The sequence below is a fragment of the Oncorhynchus clarkii genome, chromosome 30, assembly GCF_045791955.1.
Source record: "Oncorhynchus clarkii lewisi isolate Uvic-CL-2024 chromosome 30, UVic_Ocla_1.0, whole genome shotgun sequence".
NCBI classification, from domain to species: Eukaryota; Metazoa; Chordata; class Actinopteri; order Salmoniformes; family Salmonidae; genus Oncorhynchus; species Oncorhynchus clarkii.
This window is the reverse complement of record NC_092176.1, coordinates 21,389,678-21,413,553: the sequence shown is the minus strand read 5'-3', so window position 1 is coordinate 21,413,553 and position 23,876 is coordinate 21,389,678. Positions and strand designations below refer to the sequence as shown.

Here is a 23,876-nt window from a genome sequence, read left to right as displayed (position 1 = left end):
TCTCACAGTTGAAGTGTACCTATGATAAGAATTACAGACCTCTACATGCTTTGTAAGTAAGAAACACTGCCAATTTTGCAGGTTATCAAATACTTGTTCTCCCCACTGTATATCTGTTTGAAGTGTATTGGTCTATTAAGTAATTTATCACCTTGTGATGTCACCAGGCAGTCCAAAACTCCATCCCACCAAAACAGCCTGAAATTTCAGGGGGTCTTTTCAAACCGCTCTTACACTAAAAGGGCATTATCATAATTTTCACAATTACACAATATTAATCCAACCTCTTAGTGTGGAAGTACAGTATATATAAAACACATAGCAAATCATGTTTTTGATCGCACTGGGGCTTTAAGGGTACTGGTGCTCCAAACCTCCACCAGGTGCCGTAGTCGCGTACTTTATGGCACACACACAGACACACAGACAATCACCCCATTAATCATTTATAAGTATGTAATGGAAAAAATGTAACCCTAAACTTCAAACTTCACTTTATAAGAGCATTTCTAAATTTGCAAGGTCAAATGATTTTATTAAGAGTGGTCACTGACTTCAAAAGTAGACATTGAAAGAGATTTTGGATGGCTTCGACAGTAGGCTCTATTTGAACAAACCTAACACAATGTTAAATCTTAGTGCTGGCAGTAGTGTTATATGTTATATGTTCGGGGGTGTGATAGAAATATATTTGCTATTTTCAGAAATGTAATTATTGGCACAGTAGCTGGCAGTGGTGCAAAAGGGATGGGTTTTTATTAATAAACATGTAGAAGCTTGGCCCCTCACTGGCCAATCAGAACGTGCTCCATAGCTAAATATGTGTTTTGTGTATTTATGGCCTTTTATTTATTGCACTGTCATCAACTTCAATTAGAATGTTAGTCCATTATAGACTAGTTCGTTAAATAGCCTGCCCCACATTTTACAGTCCACATTGTTCTAATTGTATTGCTTCAATATGAAAATACATTGTTAAATGTAGGCTATAACATTCGCACTGATATAGGGGTTAGGCCTGTAAATTGCAGTCTGTCTAATACAGTTACAGGCAGCACAATTGCTGGATAAAGATCCAATATAAAGGAAAGGGGGAATGTCCACTCACCATTGTACTGCTCACAGATGTAAACATTGTGGAACCATCTTACAGATCATATTTGCCCTTCTCCAGAAATAGCAGACGAAATTGCAATGCAGTCGAGCAATGTACTTTCTCACCATAAACCCATGGATGTTGAGTCTTTCTAATAAGTTTGATTTTTAATTAATTTAAATGAAAAACAACCAATCTGCTTTACTAACAACAATATTTCTAAATAGGATTGAGTCAGAAGCATTATATCATCAATCCAGTGGAGGCTGTTGAGGGGAGGACGGCTCATAATAATGTCTGGAATAGAGCAAATGGAATGGCATCAAAACATGTTTGATGTATTTGATACCCTTCCATGAATTCCGCTCCAGCCATTAACACGAGCCGGTCTCCCCAATTACCTCCTGTGCATAAATCACTTCTCTTGTTCCATGGTACTGTGTGCACATGTACTGCAGGCCTCAATGTCTTTATGTATACAAAATACTAGACTCCTGTCAATTGTATCGCTGCCGATGTGCGAGGTGAATAAAACAATGAATCTGCTGTTGATATGGCATTAAACGATGGGATAGTTTGGAGGAACACACTTTTCTATTAATTGGATGAGGGGCGCTCTTTAAAAATGATTGTTTTCTATTAAAATGGTCCAAAAGAAACAAAAATAGATTCTTAGCAAAGAGAAATTGGATAGCCTACTCTGAAACAGGCAAAATGAAGTATAAGGTATGGGAATAATGAAAAAATACAGGCTGTATCACATCTGACCATGATTGGGAGTCCCATGCGGTGGCGCACAACTGGCCCAGCATCGTCCGGGTTTTGCCGTCATTGTAAATAAGAATTTGTTCTTAACCGACTTGCCTAGTTAAATAAAGGTTAAATTAAATAAAATACATTTTAAAAAGCATGAGGGCAAAAAGCCCAAACAAATATTGTTTTTATCCCGCTAAAGGCTAGAGCCCGCCCTGGCTGCGCTTCTCCTCTCAAAATCCATGCCATTATCAACTACGTTACCTTTTTCTGGGTCTTAAAACTTCCCATTAGCGCTGCATGAAATTGTCACTTTTGGACTCGTTTTTAAGGACACTCCAAAAATATTGCAACCCCTCCCAACTCAGGGCAAGTGATCTGATGTTAGACAGATAAATTGTCGGGCCTGGCATTAGGGCTGGAAAATGCCAGTGCGCCAGTTTTTACATGACGAAACTGCAAACTAAGGTGCGTTTGACACTTGCGCCTCCTTAGCGCCAGCCGGAAGTAGAGCCCAGTGAGACAGAAGAGATAGGAGGGGGTAGAGAGCGACAGGTGTCCTCATTCTGTTTACAATTACAATGGTTATATGAGCTACAAGAGGCCCTTGTTGCTGCACTCTCTGAACCTCCTCCAGTATTATCCAGAAATGATTGAGAAAAATGGAAGCATGACTTTTTGTGGAGAGCAGTTGAGGAGGTTAAGGGAGGAGAGAGGGGAGGGTGGTAGTGGTGAGAGTGGCGAATCTGTCAGCCAAGTCATTGCTGAGCCATCAGTCATACAGGACAGGCGCTAGCCCTCTGATTGGCCATTAATTCACATTCATATTAAATGAGCCAGCAAATATTTAATCAGAGCGGATTCTTGGAGGAGAAATGTCAGAGTTAATCGTTGAGCTCAGCGCGTGCAGTGGACCATGGCGCTGCAGGACACTCCCTAAATATATTTCATATCTGCCCTGGGACTCATTGAGCACTAGGCACAGAGCCATCCTGCAGCGTGGCGGTAGTCCCCTCCCTCTGTGACACCTCACTCAGGGAACAAATCTACTGGGACCACCTGCCCTGAACACCTGCCTGTCTGTCCTACCCAGTCCTACCCAGTCCTACTTTGCCGGCTTTCTGACAGCTCTGTCACAACCTATTATATATCTTCCCCATATGACACTTAGGGACAGTATTGGGTTTTAGAGACAGGATTGGGTTTTAGAGACATTGCATTGGGTTTTAGAGACAGGATTGGGTTTTAGGGACATTGTATTGGGTTTTAGAGACATTGTATTGGGTTTTAGAGACAGGATTGGGTTTTAGAGAAAGTGCATTGGGTTTTAGAGACAGTATTGGGTTTTAGAGACATTGTATTGGGTTTTAGAGACAGGATTGGGTTTTAGAGACATTGGGTTTTAGAGACATGATTGGGTTTTAGAGAAAGTGCATTGGGTTTTAGAGACAATGTATTGGGTTTTAGAGACATTGTATTGGGTTTTAGAGAAAGGATTGGGTTTTAGAGACAGGATTGGGTTTTAGAGACATTGTATTGGGTTTTAGAGACAGGATTGGGTTTTAGAGAAAGTGCATTGGGTTTTAGAGACAGTATTGGGTTTTAGAGACATTGTTTTGGGTTTTAAAGACAGGATTGGGTTTTAGAGAAAGTGCATTGGGTTTTAGAGACAGGACTGGGTTTTAGAGACAATGTATTGGGTTTTAGAGACATTGTATTGGGTTTTAGAGACAGGATTGGGTTTTAGGGACATTGTATTGGGTTTTAGAGACATTGTAGTGGGTTTTAGAGACATTGTATTGGGTTTTATAGACAGGATTGGGTTTTAGAGAAAGTGCATTGGGTTTTAGAGACAGGATTAGGTTTTAGAGAAAGTGCATTGGGTTTTAGAGACATGATTGGGTTTTAGAGAAAGTGCATTGGGTTTTAGAGACAGTATTGGGTTTTAGAGACATTGTATTGGGTTTTATAGACAGGATTGGGTTTTAGAGAAAGTGCATTGGGTTTTAGAGACAGGATTGGGTTTTAGAGACAATGTATTGGGTTTTAGAGACATTGTATTGGGTTTTAGAGAAAGGATTGGGTTTTAGAGACAGGATTGGGTTTTAGAGACATTGTATTGGGTTTTAGAGACAGGATTGGGTTTTAGAGAAAGTGCATTGGGTTTTAGAGACAGGATTGGGTTTTAGAGACAATGTATTGGGTTTTAGAGACATTGTATTGGGTTTTAGAGACCTTGTATTGGGTTTTAGAGACAGGATTGGGTTTTAGAGACATTGTATTGGGTTTTAGAGACAGGATTGGGTTTTAGAAAAAGTGCATTGGGTTTTAGAGACAGTATTGGGTTTTAGAGACATTGTATTGGGTTTTAGAGACAGGATTGGGTTTTAGAGAAAGTGCATCGGGTTTTAGAGACAGGATTGGGTTTTAGAGACATTGTATTGGGTTTTAGAGACAGGATTGGGTTTTAGAGACATTATATTGGGTTTTAGGGACAGGATTGGGTTTTAGAGACATTGTATTGGGTTTTAGAGACAGGATTGGGGTTTAGAGACATTGTATTGGGTTTTAGAGACAGGATTGGGGTTTTAGAGATAGTAGCTTGAGTGGCAGTGTGAGCATTGTTTGTAGAGGAGTGGAGTGGTTAAAGCTGTTAAAGAAGGCGAGGGAGAGAGAAAGGCAGTAGCAGCCTGAAGAGTGTTTGTCTTTTGGAGAGGTGGCTGAGTTAGTCCTGTTTAAATGCCATGTATTTGGCCCCAGATGAGGATAATACAGACCACTTATATATAATTCAATTGGAACTACTTATTAAATCTGTTTTCATTCATTATCCTTAATTGTCTATGTAAGGTTATTGGATTATCTTTTGTTTAAATCACGTACAGAGTGTTAAGGCTGTGTAAGGGAGGCGAAGTCAGGTGCAGGAGAGCAGAGTAAACAGGCACACTTGTATTCCGTTCAACAAAAAGGCACAAAAAATGACATAAGTGCCCAAAAAACACGGAATATAAACTATAAAAGTATCGAGCGTGAACATACACCGTTAACAATGAACAATTACACACAAAGACATGATGGGGAACAGAGGACTAAATACATGTAGATTGATTGGGGAATGAAAACCAGGTGTGTATGGAACAAGACAAAACAAATGGACATATGAAAAATGGTTCGGCGATGGCTAGAAAGCCGGTGGCGTCGATGGCCAAACGCCGCACGAACAAGGAAAGGAGCCGACTTCGGCGGAAGTTGTGACAAAGAGATACCTTTCTTTAGATATTATTTTCATGATTTCATGCATCATGAAGGGACAGTCCAGCATTATTCCCATAAATGTCTTTAAAGATTTATCATGTTCCAATGCCAAGAAAACAAATTATGTGGAAATATTCCTAGTAAGGAATGACATTCTGATGAGAGGGAATTGCAGAACTGTGTTGTGCAGTACATCAATAAAATAAAACAAATCAGTCCCAGAAAATAACATTCTCCCATGGTCAAACAACTACGACATGAAACGTGGTTTGGCTTGGACCTTACAGTACATATGTGTCCAATTTCCGATATTTTGTATTTTCTTTGCCAAGAACCCCATTCCACTCCTGAATTCTTGGGAAACATGGAGAGGCTCTTAAACAGTTAGACCAAGGCTTGCATCTCAAATGGCACCCTAAAGGCAACTCACTCCTATGGGCCCTTGTCAAAAGCAGTGCACAATATACTGTAGGGAGGGAATAGAGTGCATTTTTGGAAACAGTTGACAACAGCTGAGTTGTATTTATTTTAATCGATCCTCTCCCTTGTTTGTGTTGGGCTTGGCTGTGACTGCTTTTCTCTCATGAGATTGTGGTCATAAGCAGAGATAACAGCATAATAACATGGCTGAGCAGGGGTTGATGAGAGAACTGTGTGGGCTTGACGAGAGGACTGACGAGAGGACTGTGTGGGGCTGACCTGAGGACTGTGTGGGGCTGGCGAGAGGACTGTGTGTGGCTCGCGAGAAGCCTGTGTGGGCCTAACGAGAGGACTGTGTGGGGCTGACGAGAGGATTGTGTGGGGCTGACGAAAGGACTGTGTGGGGCTGACGAGAGGATTGTGTGGGGCTGACGAAAGGACTGTGTGGGACTGACGAGAGGATTGTGTGGGGCTGACGGGAGGACTGTGTGGACCTGATGAGAGGACTGTGCGGGCCTGACGAAAGGACTGTGCGGGCCTGACGAGAGGACTGTGCGGGCCTGAAGAGAGAACTGTGCGGGCCTGAAGAGAGGACTGTGTGGTGCTGACGAGAGAACTGTGTCGGCCTAACGAGTGTACCACGTTGGCCTGACAAGGGGCAGTGTGACGAGAGAACTGTATCGGCCTAATGAGTGTACTATGTCGGGCTGACAAGGGGCAGAGTGACGAGAGAACTTACGAGAGGACTGTGTGGGGCTGATGTGAGGACTGTGTGGGGCTGACGAGAGGACTGTGCGGGCCTGACGAGAGGACTGTGTGCCTGACGAGAGGACTGTGTCAGGCTGGCAAGAGAACTGTGTGGGGCTGACGAGAGAACTGTGGGGTGCTGACGAGAGGACTGTGTTGGCCAAACAAATATACTATGTGGGGCTGACAAGGGGCAGTGTGATGAGAGAACTGTATCGGCCTAACTAGTGTACTATGTCGGGCTGACAAGGGGCAGTGTGACGAGAGGACTGTATCGGCCTAACGAGAGGACTGTGTGGGGCTGGCGAGTGGACTGTGTGGGGCTGATGAGAGGACTGTGTGGGCCTGACGAGAGGACTGTGTGGGCCTGAAGAGAGGACTGTGCGGGCCTGGCAAGAGGACTGTGCCAGCCTGACAAGAGGACTGTTCGGGCCTGACGAGAGGACTGTGCGGGCCTGAAGAGAGGACTGTGCGGGCCTGACAAGAGGACTGTGCGAGCCTGACGAGAGGACTGTAGGGGCCTGACGAGAGGACTGTGCAGGCCTGACAAGAAGACTGCGTGCCTGACGAGAGAACTGTGTCAGGCTGGCGAGAGAACTGTGTGGTGCTGACGAGAGAACTGTGTCGGCCAAACGAGTGTACTATGTGGGGCTGACAATGGGCAGTGTGACGAGAGAACTGTGTCGGCCTAATGAGTGTACTATGTCGGGCTGACAAGGGGCAGAGTGACGAGAGAACTTACGAGAGGACTGTGTGGGGCGGATGTGAGGACTGTAAGGGGCTGACGAGAGGACTGTGTGGGGCTGGCGAGAGGACTGTGTGGGGCTGACGAGAGGACTGTGTGGGGCTGGCAGGGGACTGTGTGGGGCTGGCGAGAGGACTGTGTGGGGCTGGCAAGAGGACCATGTGGGGCTAGCGAAAGGCCTGTGTGGGCCTAACGAGAGGACTGTGTGGGGCTGGCGAGAGGCCTGTGTGGGCCTAATGAGAGGACTGTGTGGGACTGACGAGAGGACTGCGCGGGCCTGACGAGAGGACTGTGTGGGACTGACGAGAGGACTGTGGGGGCCTGACGAGAGGACTGTGCGGGCCTGACGAGAAGACCGTGGGGGCCTGACGAGAGGACTGTGGGGGCCTGACGAGAGGACTGTGGGGGCCTGACGAGAGGACTGTGCGGGCCTGATGAGAGGACTGTGGGGGCCTGACGAGAGGACTGTGCGGGCCTGACAAGAGGCCTGTGTGCCTGACGAGAGGACTGTGTCAGGCTGGCGAGAGAACTGTGTGGGGCTGACGAGAGAACTGAGTGGTGCTGACGAGAGCACTGTGTTGGCCAAACGAGTGTACTATGTGGGCCTGACAAGGGGCAGTGTGACGAGAGAACTGTGTCGGCCTAACGAGTGTACTCTGTCGGGCTGACAAGGGGCAGTGTGACGAGAGAACTTACGAGAGAACTGTGTGGTGCTGACGAGAGAACTGTGTTGGCCTAACGAGTGTACTATGTCGGGCTGACAAGGGGCAGTGTGACGAGAGAACTGTATCGGCCTAACGAGTGTACTATGTGGGACTGACAAGGGGCAGTGTGACGAGAGAACTGTGTCGGCCTAACGAGTGTACTATGTGGGGCTGACAAGGGTCAGTGTGACGAGAGAACTGTGTCGGCCTAACGAGTGGACGGTGTGGGACTGACGAGAGGACTGTATCGGCCTAACGAGTGGACTGTGTGGGACTGACGAGAGGACTGTGTGGGCCTCACAAGAGGACTGTGCGGGCTTGACAAGAGTCCTGTACGAGCCTAACGAGAGGACTGTGGGGGCCTGATAATAGGACTGTGTGGGCCTGACGAGAGGACTGTGTGGGCCTGACGAGAGGACTGTGCGGGCCTGACGAGAGGACTGTGCGAGCCTGAATAAAGGAATGTGTCAGGCTGGCGAGAGAACTGTGTGGGGCTGACGAGAGGACTGTGTGGGCCTGACGAGAGGACTGTTTGGGCCTGACGAGAGGACTGTGTGGGCCTGACGAGAGGACTGTTTGGGCCTGACGAGAGGACTGTGTGGGGCTGACGAGAGGACTGTGGGGGCTGACGAGAGGACTGTGTGGGGCTGACGAGAGGAATGTGTGGGACTTACGAGAGGACTGTGGGGGCCTGACGAGAGGACTGTGCGGGCTTGACGAGAGGACTGTGTGCCTGACGAGAGGACTGTGTCAGGCTGGCGAGAGAACTGTGTGGGGCTGACGAGAGGTCTGTGTTGGCCAAACGAGTGTACTATGTGGGGCTGGCAAGGGGCAGTGTAACAAGAGAACTGTGTCGGCCTAACGAGTGTACTATGTCGGGCTGACAAGGGGTAGTGTGACGAGAGAACTGTGTCGGCCTAATGAGTGTACTATGTCGGGCTGTCAAAGGGCAGTGTGACGAGAGAACTGTATCGGCCTAACGAGTGGACTGTGTGGGGCTGACGAGAGGACAGTGTGGCCCTGACAAGGGGCCAGTGTGGGCCTGACGAGAGGACTGTGTGGGGCTGACGTTTAGGCTGTGTGGGCCTGACGAGAGGACTGTGTGGGGCTGACGAGAGGACTGTGTGGGCCTGACGAGAGGACTGTTTGGGCCTGACGAGAGGACTGTGTGGGCCTGACGAGAGGACTGTTTGGGCCTGAGGAGAGGACTGTGTGGGGCTGACGAGAGGACTGTGTGGGGCTGATAAGGGGCCAGTGTGGGCCTGACAAGTGGTCAGTGGGTACTGACAAGAGGACTGTGTGGGGCTAACGAGAGGACTGTGTGGGGCTGACGTGAGAACTGTGTGGGCCTGACGAGAAGACTGTGTGGGGCTGACGAGAGGACTGTGTGGGCTTGACGAGAGGACTGTGTGGGCCTGACGAGAGGACTGTTTGGGCCTGACGAGAGGACTGTGTGGGGCTGACGAGAGGACTGTGTGGGGCTGACGAGAAGAATGTGTGGGACTTACGAGAGGACTGTGTGAAGCTGACATGAGGACTGTGCGGACCTGAGGAGAGGACTGTGTGGGCCTGACGAGAGGACTGTGCAAGCCTGACGAGAGGACTGTGTGGGCCTGACGAGAGGACTGTTTGGGTCTGACGAGAGGACTGTGTGGGGCTGACGAGAGGACTGTGTGCGGCTGACAAGAGGAATGTGTGGGCCTGACAAGAGGACTGTGCAATCCTGACGAGAGGACTGTGGGGGCCTGACGAGAGGTCTGTGCGGGCCTGACAAGAGGACTGTGCGGGCCTGACAAGAGGACTGTGCAAGCCTGAAGAGAGGACTGTGCAAGCCTGAAGAGAGGACTGTGGGGGCCTGACGAGAGGACTGTGCGGGCTTGACGAGAGGACTGTGTGCCTGACGAGAGAACTGTGTCAGGCTGGCGAGAGAACTGTGTGGGGCTGACGAGAGAACTGTGTGGTACTGACGAGAGGTCTGTGTTGGCCAAACGAGTGTACTATGTGGGGCTGGCAAGGGGCAGTGTGACGAGAGAACTGTGTCGACCTAATGAGTGTACTATGTCGGGCTGACAAGGGGCAGTGTGACGAGAGAACTGTGTCGGCCTAATGAGTGTACTATGTCGGGCTGTCAAGGGGCAGTGTGACGAGAGAACTGTATCGGCCTAACGAGTGGACTGTGTGGGGCTGACGAGAGGACAGTGTGGCCCTGACAAGGGGCCAGTGTGGGCCTGACGAGAGGACTGTGTGGGGCTGACGTGAGGGCTGTGTGGGCCTGACGAGAGGACTGTGTGGGCCTGACGAGAGGACTGTGTGGGCCTGACGAGAGGACTGTGTGGGCCTGACAATAGGACTGTGTGGGGCTGACGAGAGGAATGTGTGGGGCTGATGAAAGGCCAGTGTGGGGCTAACGAGAGAACTGTATGGGGCTGACGAGAGAACTGTGTGGGGTTGACGAGGGGCCAGTGTGGTGCTGACGAGAGGACTGTATAGGGCTGACAAGAGGACTGTATGGGGCTGACGAGAGAACTGTGTGGGGTTGACGAGGGGCCAGTGTGGGACTGACGAGAGGACTGTATGGGGCTGACGAGGGGCCAGTGTGGGGCTGGAGAGGGGCTAGTGTGGGGCTGGAGAGGGGCTAGTGTGGGGCCATAGAAAGGACTGTCTGGTGCCATAGAGAGGATTTTGGGACCAACTCTCCTTAAGGCCCCTTCTTGTCCAAGGAGACTGCTAGCAGAACTGATAGCAGACATTAACAATAATAGAGAATAGACACAGACATATTACTACAGCACTCTAGTATTCAGCACTACTATCGCCAAAAACAACGGGGTGTCATGTGCACTGGCACCACTATGCAACAGAGGAAATTGTTTGTGAGTGCCTCTGTGTATACGTGTGAGCCTGTGTGTGCCTGTGTGTTTGTGTGCATGTGAAGAAAATATGCATGTGAACAAAGCCCTCCTCCATCTATCCCTACATTGCATAATTGTCCATCAGGCACTAAATTGGTTAAAAGCATTATCGCCTGTTAAACAGGCACAACAAACCCCTTTACTCAGGGGCCCCTCTTTCCTCTCTCCTCTCCCGATATATTTACCCTGCTATCTGCCAGTATGCATCAGTCATGGCTCTCAAACCAAATCACACTAAAGACCTCAACCCTCCCCCAGTGATAGCAATGACCATGTTTACTTTAGAACCTAGTGCAGTGATTGCACGTCCCCTGCCTCCCACTCTCATAGTGGATTCAACCACTTTGGGTGCATGGCTGATGGGGGCCTGCTTCATAGTAATGCTAGCACAGACACCTGTGGAAATCATGTTCTAAAGAGCACTGCACTGATTGAGGGTTAAAACAACATTTTTTTTAAAGCTACCATTTTTTGGTCAATGCATTGGATTTAATTTGGGATTGTTAAAGCATCGTCATTTGGTGAGCAGAAGATCATAAAAGTACCATCGAAGGAGGAGTAAACGCTTATATATATACTCACTCAGCAACAAAAAAAACGTCCTCTCACTGCCAACTGCGTTAAGCTTCAGCAAACTTAACATATGTAAATATTTGTATGAACATAACAACAACTGAGACATAAACTGATCAAATTCCACAGTGTCCCTGAACAAAGGGGGGGGGGGTCAAAATAAAAATGTACAGTATCTGGTGTGGCCACCAGCTGCATTAAGTACTGCAGTGCATCTCCTCCTCATGGACTGCACCAGATTTTCCAGTTCTTGCTGTGAGATGTTACCCCCCTCTTCCACCAAGGCACCTGCAAGTCCCCGGACATTTCTGGGGGGAATGGCCCTAGCCCTCACCCTCCGATCCAACAGGTCCCAAACGTGCTCAATGGGATTGAGATCTGGGCTCTTCGCTGGCCATGGCAGAACACTGACATTCCTGTCTTGCAGGATATCATGCACAGAACGAGCAGTATGGCTGGTGGCATTGTCATGCTGGAGGGTCATGTCAGGATGAGCCTGCAGGAAGGGTACCACATGAGGAAGGAGGATGGCTTCCCTGTAACGCACAGCGTTGAGATTGCCTGCAATGACAACAAGCTCAGTCCGATGACGCTGTGACACACCGCCCCAGACCATGACGGACCCTCCACCTCCAAATCGATCCCCCTCCAGAGCACAGGCCTCGGTGTAACGCTCATTCCTTAGACGAAAAAACGAGAATCCGACCATCACCCCTGGTGAGATAAAACCGCGACTCGTCAGTGAAGAGCACTTTTTGCCAGTCCTGTCTGGTTCAGAAACGGTGGGTTTGTGCCCATAGGCAACGATGTTTCCGGTGATGTCTGGTGAGGACCTGCCTTACAACAGGCCTACAAGCCCTGAGTCCAGCCTCTCTCAGCCAATTGCGGACAGTCTGAGCACTGATGGGGGGATTTTGCATTCCTGGTGTAACTCAGGCAGTTGTTGTTGCCATCCTGTACCTGTCCCGCAGGTGTGATGTCTGGATGTACCGATCCTGTGCAGGGGTTGCTACACGTGGTCTTGGGCGTCTCACAATACGGACATTGCATTTTATTGCCCTGGCCACATCTATAGTCCTCATGCCTCCTTGCAGCATGCCTAAGGCACGTTCACGCAGATGAGCAGGGACCGTCGGCATCTTTCTTTGGTGTTTTTCAGAGTCAGTAGAGGCCTCTTTAGTGTCCTAAGTTTTCATAACTGTGACCTTAATTGCAAGCTGATCGTGTCTTAACGACTGTTCCACAGGTGCATGTTCATTACTTGTTTATGGTTCATTGAACAAGCATGGGAAACAGTGTTTAAACCCTTTACAATGAAGATCTGTGAAGTTATTTTGAATTTTCTTTGAAAGACAGGGTCCTGAAAAAGGGACGTTTCTTTTTTTGCTGAGTTTATATATATATATATCAAAAATGAAATAAAACACCTAAACCAAGCACTTCGTGAATCTGTTGATACAGTATCCCAAGACAATGCTTTAACTGACGTTTGAAAATGAAGACCCATTCGGGGCTTAGTTCCTCAGTGACACAGCTCTTTCTACATATTACCACAAATGGTGCCTTTTCAGTGTTACTGGAGCCTTGAAAACTGCTGTGCCCAGGATGTCCCTGCAATATAAGTATTGAGGGGCAGTGGGGCCAGAGCACGGGAGCCGCTCTGTTTGCTCTGTGTCTCTGGCAGTGGTGCAGTGGTATCCAGCCACACAGTTTCACATCTTCGTGCCAACCATTTTAATTAGACCCCATGTTTGATCCTAGAGTGTGCCGCCCGGCCTCAGTGATTGGCTCAATTCCAAATACAATTAATTAATGGTAGCCACTCAAAGGCTGTGGAAGCTCATCAGTGAGGCTGTGTGGGAGAATCCCCAGACATTTCCTGTGTCGTTCGATGGTCCTCTGAAGCTAACAAAAAGAGGCTGACGCCACTAGTGCTTCTTTATTATCTATCCGTCTCTCATAAAGTAGCACAAGGAAATATGTTGTCCCTGGCAACTGGTGAAACACTGTTTACTAAGGTTAGTGACATGTCAGAAGTTGTACAGATGTGTCGCACACCAGCTGTATTTGGGTACAGTCTAACACTAACTGTAGTAGGGTACAGTCTAACACTAACTGTAGTAGGGTACAGTCTAGCACTAACTGTAGTAGGGTACAGTCTAACACTAGCTGTAGTACGGTACAGTCTAACACTGGCTGTAGTAGGGTACAGTCTAACACTAGCTGTAGTAGGGTACAGTGTCTAACACTAGCTGTAGTAGGGTACAGTGTCTAACACTAGCTGTAGTAGGGCACAGTCTAACACTAGCTGTAGTAGGGTACAGTCTAACACTAGCTGTAGTAGGGTACAGTGTCTAACACTAGCTGTAGTAGGGTACAGTCTAACACTAGCTGTAGTAGGGTACAGTGTATAACACTAGCTGTAGTAGGGTACCGTGTCTAACACTAGCTGTAGTAGGGTACAGTGTCTAACACTAGCTGTAGTAGGGTACAGTGTCTAACACTAGCTGTAGTAGGGTACAGTGTATAACACTAGCTTTAGTAGGGTACAGTGTCTAACACTAGCTGTAGTAGGGTACAGTCTAACACTAGCTGTAGTAGGTTACAGTCTAACACTATCTGTAGTAGGGTACAGTGTCTAACACTAGCTGTAGTAGGCTACAGTCTAACACTAGCTGTAGTAGGGTACAGTGTCTAACACTAGCTGTAGTAGGGTACAGTGTCTAACACTAGCTGTAGTAAGGCACAGTCTAACACTAGCTGTAGTAGGGTACAGTCTAACACTAGCTGTTGTACGGTACAGTCTAACACTAGCTGTAGTAGGGTTGAGTCTAACACTAGCTGTAGTAGGGTACAGTGTCTAATACTAGCTGTAGTAGGGTACAGTCTAACACTAGCTGTAGTAGGGTACAGTGTCTAACACTAGCTGTAGTAGGGTACAGTCTAACACTAGCTGTAGTAGGGTACAGTCTAACACTAGCTGTAGTAGGGTACAGCGTCTAACACTAGCTGTAGTAGGGTACAGTGTCTAACACTAGCTGTAGTAGGGTACAGTGTCTAACACTAGCTGTATTTGTGTCTCACAGACTACCCAGAGGCAGTGCTGAAATTACCACAAGACAGTGAACAGCAGCCAGACAGTAGATATATTGAACACCAGTCATAGTTTGAATACCTACAACTCTTCAGATGAGCCATAATTGTCAACATCTGTCTATGGGAGAGAGATACAGTATATAGCCTATAGAGATTGGGTGGAAGATACAGTGCTGTTCTGACTGTGAAAGTATTCAACACCTCTCTTGGTGAGGTTTGCAAATAAATGTTATTTACTGCTACCAAGGGAAGGAGGGAAACAAAAATAGACATGTTAGACGGGTGGAAAATGACGAATGTGCATTACGAAAAATCACATTTCGAACGTTTGTAAACAAGTGAATTCTTACACAGTTGCACGCATTGAAGTGGCAGATCCCAATAATTCCCCTGTATTTGGCACAAAAGGATGGGGTTTTAGGTCAGCCATATAAAGCTTAGAAATTAAGCTTATGGATGGCAGGGAAAAGGCTCATTGTAATCCTTAAAATACTCAATGGACCATTAAGCTCATTGGTGTCCTTTTTACAGTGAAAGAGAAGAGGTAAATAAAAGACCCCCAAAATAATGTAATTCTATACTGTAGCAACTGGCCCTGTACAGTAGCCTTAGCTGAGTGTGGTGTAATGTAGTCACTACATTGGTGATGAGAACCATTTTCTGAACATATGGTGCCATGGAAACTACAGAGTACAAAGAAATGGGCAGAAAGGGATAATAGCTTTCCTTTGATTATGGAAAGTGCCCAAGAGCAGTGAGGTGCAATTAAGCAAATCAAAATTGGACTGTACAGGTTCCACCTAGCATTTCCACAAAAGCTGAATCAGCTTTCTTTTTGTTCCACAGGACAATAGGCTGTGTGAAACATAATCTATCCATGAAGCTTTCCGCTTTAGAGAGAGAGGGAGGGAAGGAAGAAAGGAGTGCGAGAGAGAGTGTGAGTGAGAAAGGGACAGAGAGAATGAATAAAACAGTGCAGCAGCCCCTTCACCTTTACAGGTTGAGAGGAACCAGAACCAGAGAAGGAGCCATTGATGGGCCCAACAGAGGAGGTTCTGTCATCCTGTCCTCCTTACCCATGTGTCACCCATACCTCAGATTCCTCAACTCCTCTGAACCTCTGGCCCCCCACGCAGTCTCTCCACCCAGCCCACCCAGCACTCTGTCCGGTAGCCATAGACAGACATTTGAAAAACAATTGAGTGAATTGGCCCTCTCTGATGGCTCCCTAAAATAAGTAATTATGTGCAATACTGCTGAATGGGGAAGCTCTGTCAATGGGAGATCAAATGATGTCTTCCACTCACCAGCCTGAACAAAGCGATCATTCAGGGCCCACAGAATATCTGTACTTCTCCTCTGGCTGGAAATGCTGCTCCTTGGTTCCAGCGTTCCCACTCGCAGGATCCCGTGGCTTTAATTACGAAATAAATCTCATAGCTACGGCGCTGGTCCAATGAATGTTTTTATTTTCTAACCCAACGGCATGAAATTATTACATTGTCTTAACCTGTATATTTTCAACCTAGCCAGAGAGGGGGAGGCAACTCTCACTCCCAGCTCCTACATTACACCATATCTCACATCAGTCTTCCTGCCCTTTGACTCAGATCTGAATCTATTCCAGGAAAAGATTAGCATCTCAGCAAAGCGTGCACGCCTGAAACAGGACACCGCAGACTGGCTCCTTTTCACCAGCAAGGCAGGCAGACACAGAGAGCGAGAGAGAGAGGGAGAGAGAGAGAGAGAGACATGTTGTTGTGGAATAAATACTAAATTACCATTACTTCCTTGATAGCAGATTCACTTCGTGTGAGAGGCTCATTACTCAACATGTTCCATACTATCTGATACAGCTTTGTACATACTATACCCAAACCCATACTATCTGATACAGCTTTGTACATACTGTACCCAAAACCATACTATCTGATACAGCTTTGTACATACTATACCCAAACCCATACTATCTGATACAGCTTTGTACATACTGTACCCAAAACCATACTATATGATACAGCTTTGTACATACTGTACCCAAAACCATACTATCTAATACAGCATTGTACATACTGTACCCAAAACCATACTATCTAATACATCTTTGTACACACTGTACCCAAAACCAAATCACTTGTGGCCTGATCATAGATTCCAAACACACTGAGAAGAGAACCTGTAACTAATGCTGTAAATTTTGTTACTAATCCAACATCCTGGCCAGTCATTACTCCACACCACCATTCACACCAGCCTTACCTTCACTCTACTTAGCAAGCTAATCAGACGGCAACAAACACATTGATCCAATCAGAGCCTGCTGCTATTGACAGAGTGGGAGAAAGAGAGAGAGCGATGTTGGTGTATTTACAAGCAAACCAATGTGACGGTGCTCAATGCATGTCAAGTAATGGTAAGTTGAAAGAGCTTGTGCTGTACAGTACCTGTGGTTTTACCTGTACCTGTGGTTTTACCTGTATCTATGATTTTACCTGTACCTGCGGTTTTATTATCTCTTCATTTGGCTATATTGTCTCTTCTGGCATGTTCTTTTGAATGCAGATTTCAGATTTTAGAAATGACGGAGTGCACCTTTGGATGAAATTCAAATGTGAAAACCTGAATGACAAACTGAAACCTTACTTCACCAGTAGCCAAGGATACCCTAAAGCCCAGATTCAGATAAAGAGCCAAGCAGCCAGCTCGCGTATGGGCTCACCTGACCTCTGACTCCTGTTTATCTAAATATAGTAGCTGTTTATTTTTGGACAGAATTAGTCACCAAACCCCCATCCTGTCCTGTCCATTGGCACACACACACACACACACACACACACACACACACACACACACACACACACACACACACACACACACACACACACACACACACACACACACACACACACACACACACACACACACTGTAGATAATGTCAAGAAGGTGGCATGAGCAGGTTTCAGATGGACGGTAGTTGAATCTGAATTGTGTAAAACGTTAACCTGCTTCCCCTTGTGGAAAATGATTTTCACATGTGATCACATGTGGAGTTAATGTGATAGCATGTGACAACATGTAAAGCAACATGTGATAACATGCTGCAGTAGTTTATGTGTCGGAGGGCTAGGGTCAGTCTGTTATATCTGGAGTATTTCTCCTGTCTTATCCGGTGTCCTGTGTGAATTTATGTATGCTCTCTCTAATTCTCTCTCTCTTTTTCTCTCTTTCTCTCTTTCTTTCTTTCTCTCTCTCTCGGAGGATCTGAGCCCTAGGACCATGCCTCAGGACTACCTGGCCTGATGACTCCTTGCTGTCCCCAGTCCACCTGGCCGTGCTGCTGCTACAGTTTCAACTGTTCTGCCTGCGGCTATGGAACCCTGACCTGTTCACCGGACGTGCTACCTGTCCCAGACCTGCTGTTTTCAACTCTCTAGAGACAACAGGAGCGGTAGAGATACTCTGAATGATCGGCTATGAAAAGCCAACTGACATTTACTCCTGAGGTGCTGACCTGTTGCACTTTCGACAACCACTGTGATTATTATTATTTGACCCTGCTGGTCATTTATGAACATTTGAACATCTTGTCCATGTTCTGTTATAATCTCCACCCGGCACAGCCAGAAGATGACTGGCCACCCCTCATAGCCTGGTTCCTCTCTAGGTTTCTTTCTATGTTCTGGCCTTTCTAAGGAGTTTTTCCTAGCCACCGTGCTTCTACACCTGCATTGCTTGCTGTTTGGGGTTTTTGGCTGGATTTCTGTACGGCACTTTGTGACATAAGCTGATGTAAGAAGGGCTTTATAAATAAACGTGATTGATTGATTGATAACATGAAACTAAACATGTGAAGTGTTCCATGTTTCACATGGTTTCCACCATCCCCCGTCCACCATCCCCCGTCCACCATCCACCGTCCCTCACCCCCGTCCACCATCCCCCGTCCCTCACCCCCGTCCACCATCCCCCGTCCCTCACCCCCGTCCACCATCCCCCGTCCCTCACCCCCGTCCACCATCCCCCATCCCTCACCCCCGTCCACCATCCCCCGTCCACCATCCCCGTCCACCATCCACCGTCCCTCACTCCCGTCCCTCACCCCCGTCCACCATCCACCGTCCCTCACCCCCGTCCACCATCCCCCGTCCACCATCCACGTCCCTCACCCCTGTCCCTCACCCCCATCCCTCACCCCCGTCCACCATCCACCGTCCCTGACCCCCGTCCCTCACCCCCGTCCACCATCCACCGTCCCTGACCCCCGTCCCTCACCCCCGTCCACCATCCACCAACCCTCACCCCCGTCCACCATCCCCCGTCCCTCACCCCCGTCTCTCACCCCCGTCCACCATCCCCCGTCCCTCACCCCTGTCTCTCACCCCCGTCCACCATCCCCCGTCCCTCACCCCCGTCCACCATCCCCCGTCCCTCACCCCCGTCCACCATCCCCCGTCCACCATCCCCCGTCCCTCACCTCTGTCTCTCACCCCCGTCCACCATCCCCCGTCTCCAACCCCCGTCCACCATCCCCCGTCCCTCACCCCTGTCCACCATCCCCCGTCCACCATCCCCGTCCCTCACCCCCGTCCACCATCCCCCGTCCACCATCCCCCGTCCACCATCCCCGTCCACCATCCCCCGTCCACCATCCACCATCCCTCACCCCCGTCCCTCACCCCCGTCTACCATCCACCGTCCCTCACCCCCGTCCACCATCCCCCATCCACCATCCACCGTCCCTCACCCCCATCCACCATCCCCCGTCCCTCACCCCCGTCCACCATCCCCCGTCCACCATCCCCCGTCCCTCACCCCCGTCCACCGTCCCTCACCCCGTCCACCGTCCACCATCCCCCGTCCACCATCCCCCGTCCCTCACCCCCGTCCACCATCCCCCGTCCCTCACCCCCGTCCACCATCCCCCGTCCCTCACCCCCATCCCTCACCCCCGTCCACCATCCCCCGTCCACCATCCCCCGTCCACCGTCCACCATCCCCCGTCCACCATCCCCCGTCCCTCACCCCCGTCCACCATCCCCCGTCCCTCACCCCCGTCCACCATCCCCCGTCCCTCACCCCCATCCCTCACCCCCGTCCACCATCCCCCGTCCCTCACCCCCATCCACCATCCCCCGTCCCTCCCCCCATCCCTCACCCCCGTCCACCATCCTCCGTCCCTCACCACCGTCCACCATCCCCCGTCCACCATCCCCCGTCCCTCACCCCCGTCCACCATCCCCCGTCCCTCACCCCCGTCCACCATCCCCCGTCCCTCACCCCCATCCCTCACCCCCGTCCACCATCCCCCGTCCACCATCCCCCGTCCACCGTCCACCATCCCCCGTCCACCATCCCCCGTCCCTCACCCCCGTCCACCATCCCCCGTCCCTCACCCCCGTCCACCATCCCCCGTCCCTCACCCCCATCCCTCACCCCCGTCCACCATCCCCCGTCCCTCACCCCCATCCACCATCCCCCGTCCCTCCCCCCATCCCTCACCCCCGTCCACCATCCTCCGTCCCTCACCACCGTCCACCATCCCCCGTCCCTTACCCCCATCCACCATCCCCCGTCCCTCACCCCCATCCACCATCCCCCGTCCCTCACCCCCATCCCTCACCCCCGTCCACCATCCGGCAAAGCCGTCTCCTCCTTTTAGCATCAACACCTCAGCTACAGGGAGCATAATGAGATTCCACATGAACAAAACAGCCTCTCTGAGCTCCCGCACCAGCATGATGATGGAATGATAATTCTTTCCCTTTGCCTTATCAAGAGTAGGATGTCTAATGACCTTAACCTTTAGGTGCTTCCTACTGAACATTAACGTCTATGTCTATTAACGTCTATTAATGTCTAATATCTCCCCTTTCAACATTCAATATGCAATACTCCTCCTCTTGGCTGTGTGACAATGTTTCAAGGCCAATTCAGATAGGATGACGCATGATTAGGGGGGAACAGAAAGTTGTCTGTCTGCCAGTCTGACTCTAGACCAGGATGTGCTTATACCGTGAGGGGCTCAAGGAACAAACAGTTTCTTGTTTTAACAGCCTGGGAGTCTAATGAAACTAAAAGGCACATTCAAATTGGCACATTTCACTATGCAGCAGAACATGGCTGCATATTATACTGTACTGTACATAAGACGTCGACCGATTATGATTTTTCAACGCCGATACCGATTATTGGAGGACCAAAAAAATCTGATACCGATTAATTGGACGATTTATATATAAATATATATATATATATATTTGTAACAATGACAGTTACAACAATCCTGAATGAACAATGAACATTTATTTTAACTCAGAACATGAGAACATATGAAAGCTGGTGGTTCCTTTTAAAATGAGTCTTCAATATTCCTAGGTAAGAAGTTTTAGGTTGTAGTTATTATAGGACTATTACTCTCTATACCATTTGTATTTCATATACCTTTGACTATTGGATGTTCTAATAGGTACTTTAGTATTGCCAGCCTAATCCTTGGAGTTGATAGGCTTGAAGTCATAAACAGCTGCTGGCAAACGCAGTAAAGTGCTGTTTGAATGAATGCTTACGGGCCTGCTGCTGCCTACCACCGCTCAGCCAGACTGCACTATCAAATCATAGACTTAATTATAATATAATAACACACAGAAATACGAGCCTTAGGTCATTAATATGGTCAAATCCATATTATTTCGAAAACAAAACGTTTATTCTTTCAGTGAAATACGGAACCGTTCAGTATTTTATCTAACGGGTGGCATCCGTAAGTGTAAATATTGCTGTTACATTGTACAACCTTCAATGTCATGTCATAATTACGTAAAATTCGGTCAAATTAGTTCACAACGAGCCAGGCGGCCCAAACTGCTGCATATACCCTGACTCTGCGTGCAATGAACGCAAGAGAAGTGACACAATTTCCCTAGTTTAATATTGCCCGCTAACCTGAATTTCTTTTAACTAAATATGCAGGTTTAAAAATACATAGTTCTGTGTATTGATTTTAAGAAAGGTATTGATGTTTATGGTTAGGTATATTCGTGCAACGATTGTACTTTTTCGCAAATGCGCTTTTGTTAAATCATCCCCCATTTGGCGAAGTTGGCTGTCTTTGTTAGGAAACACAGTTCACAACGAGCCAGGCGGCCCAAACTGCTGCATATACCCTGACTCTGTTGCACAGAACGCAAGAGAAGTGGCACAATTTCCCTAGTTAAAATACATTCATGTTAGCAGGCAATATTAACTAAATATGCAGGTTTAAAAATATATACTTGTGTATTGATTTTAAGAAATCAATGATTTTAAGAAATCAATACATACCTTGGCTCCTTACTGCACTTGCATAACAGGTAGTCAGCCTGCCACGCAGTCTCCTCGTGGAGTGCAATGTAATCGGCCGTGATCGGTGTCCAAAAATGCCGATTACTGATTGTTATGAAAACTTGAATTCGTCCCTAATTAATCGGCCATTCCGATTAATCGGTCGACCTCTACTGTACATGTATCATTAGCAAGAGCAGAGATTTACTGAGCTACATTTCAGATTTCCAAATAGTCTTTCATTGTGGACTGCTTTTAAGGCATTATTTTCTATTCAGAAAGCATTTCTAGGTGCAGAAAGCTCAATGTCCTCACAATGTCCATGGACTCTACACTCTGTTTCTAGTTCTCCTCAGGAAAACCTGAACAGCCTGGTGACTATTTTGAGCCATGGAGATTGAGCAGACTCCAGAGGCCTTGTCCTGAACCTTAGCACACCGAGAGGGTATGATGAGGATGGGAAGAGAAGCGTGTGAACCTGCTTCTCACCCTGATGAACACTGCTTTACCACTGCAGTGGATCGCCTCCGAAAGCCCAGGGCACTTCGTCTTTTCATCAGAGCTCTGCAACAGTGAGCAGTCATGTCAGGCAGTGGCCAGGACCCACAGGGTTGGATGTACTTGTTTTGGGGAAGAGAGAGGGTGATGGGGTGGTGTGGGGTAAGGTTGGGGTTGAGAGTTCCGTGAGCATGCCTCCTCTTGCGGAACGGCCAATGAACCATGGGCCTACTTATCACGCCAATCTGCCTGAAAAGGCTGAGTAGCACCGGCAGCCAGATATCATCACAGCCACATTAATTAAAGAGGGGCCATCGTTAGAGGGAGTCCCAGTTGCTCACTGCTGTTTCTATTTCTGGAAGACTGATGTTGTTGTTATTGTTGATGCTCTTTTTGCCTCTTCACTCAGACAGGAAGGAAGAAGCTAATGAAGGTGTGTAGCCCTAAAGTGTTGATGGATAATGAAGAGGAGCATGGTGAAATCTACTGTAACCTCAATCTCCTATCCAACAGTGGAGGATAATAATTTTTTTAAAGTGCATTCCTGTTGCACATCACTAATTAGTGATTCCAGATTCTTAGTAAACTGATTAAACAAAAGGAAAAGGTGCAACTATGTTAAGAATCAGTATCATTGCTTTTCAGGTCTCAGAATGCACTGCCTTTTGTGTCCATGCAATCAGAATATCACATGACATGAGACTGAGGAAAAGGAAATCAAGGAACTGCAGCTTTTGTATTTTATGGGGAGGTATACATGTGTTGTGTGTCCAGTGGAGAGTGGTGTGATATGAGTGTGTGCTGCTACCGCAGAAGGGAGAATACGTGCAGCTGGGCTGCAGACAGTATGACAGCTGCCGAGACGTGCTCTGGGCTCACAGGACTGAGGAAGCCTCTGTACTGCAGCCTCTCACTCACAGGATGAATAAAATATGAAGTGCACAAAGCACTCAAGTCCCAGCTGAAATGGAGAGAGGGAGAGATTCTCTCTCATTCTCTCTCTCCTTCTCAGGGGAAGTGGCCATGCAGAGTTGTAGTAGAGACTTGGAGGAAAATATAATAAAACTGATGAAGAGGAAGAGAGAAAAGAGGGGGGTAGAGGAAGGCAAGGAGGAAATTGTATGAGCCATGAAGGTTGCTAAGGGAAAATAGTAGTAATACATCCTAATTCAAACATTGCTTTAAATATGGGTACGATGAGAGGAGAGTAGGTTATTCAGGGGCAAGCACTTTGCCCCTGAATACACACCATGCATGTCAACACACATATTTTATACACAGCTTCCTCCGTCTGGGTTGAGGGCTGTATTCAACAGAATAATAGTATAACACCCACTTAGGATTTGAAGCATCATTCATCTACAGAAGTCACACAGCCTTTTCCCAGCCTAGGTACAATCATACCAGCAACACTTGAGGTTATGTTCTCCATGAATAAGTCATAGCTACATACTGTAGTAGCAGCAATATGGCATTCCCAACCCTGGCCTCAATCTAACCTTTCAGCAAGACCTTGTTTACGTCCATGTGGCTGCATGGGGAAATGTTTCCACCGGGGAGTCAGTGAGGGACTGAGTGAGCTGAGTCATCCTCGGGACCTGGTACTGACACATGCTGTCAACACAGAGTAGACACAGGATATAATGGGAGCTGACATGGCATGGGCCCTGCCACGTGGATGACCAGGCACTGTGTAATAATGTGACACCACACATCTCACCAGACCTATGTGACTTCACTGACAGATGGAGAATGA

The 23,876-nt window shown here is 48.1% G+C and overlaps 2 protein-coding genes across 7 annotated transcripts in view; one reads left to right on the top strand and one right to left on the bottom strand.

Annotated features, from left to right (window-relative positions):
* The window catches only part of LOC139389656 (sialate:O-sulfotransferase 2-like), a 101,324-nt gene that overhangs the window by 66,409 nt on the left and 11,039 nt on the right, over nucleotides 1–23,876 (bottom strand). The window contains exon 1 of one of the 6 annotated variants that reach the window (XM_071136530.1): nucleotides 15,609–15,849. The exons of 4 other annotated variants lie outside the window; for them this stretch is intronic. The gene's annotated coding sequence lies outside the window, so the exon portion shown is untranslated. Of the gene's footprint in view, nucleotides 1–15,608; nucleotides 15,850–23,876 lie in introns of those variants that run through there. One more of the 6 variants, XM_071136528.1, reaches the window with a different exon arrangement.
* On the top strand, nucleotides 15,036–20,052 carry LOC139389504 (uncharacterized). Its single transcript, XM_071136328.1, has 2 exons — nucleotides 15,036–15,055; nucleotides 18,156–20,052. The coding sequence occupies exons 1-2, from the start codon at nucleotides 15,036–15,038 to the stop codon at nucleotides 20,050–20,052; spliced, it is 1,917 nt and encodes a 638-aa protein (XP_070992429.1).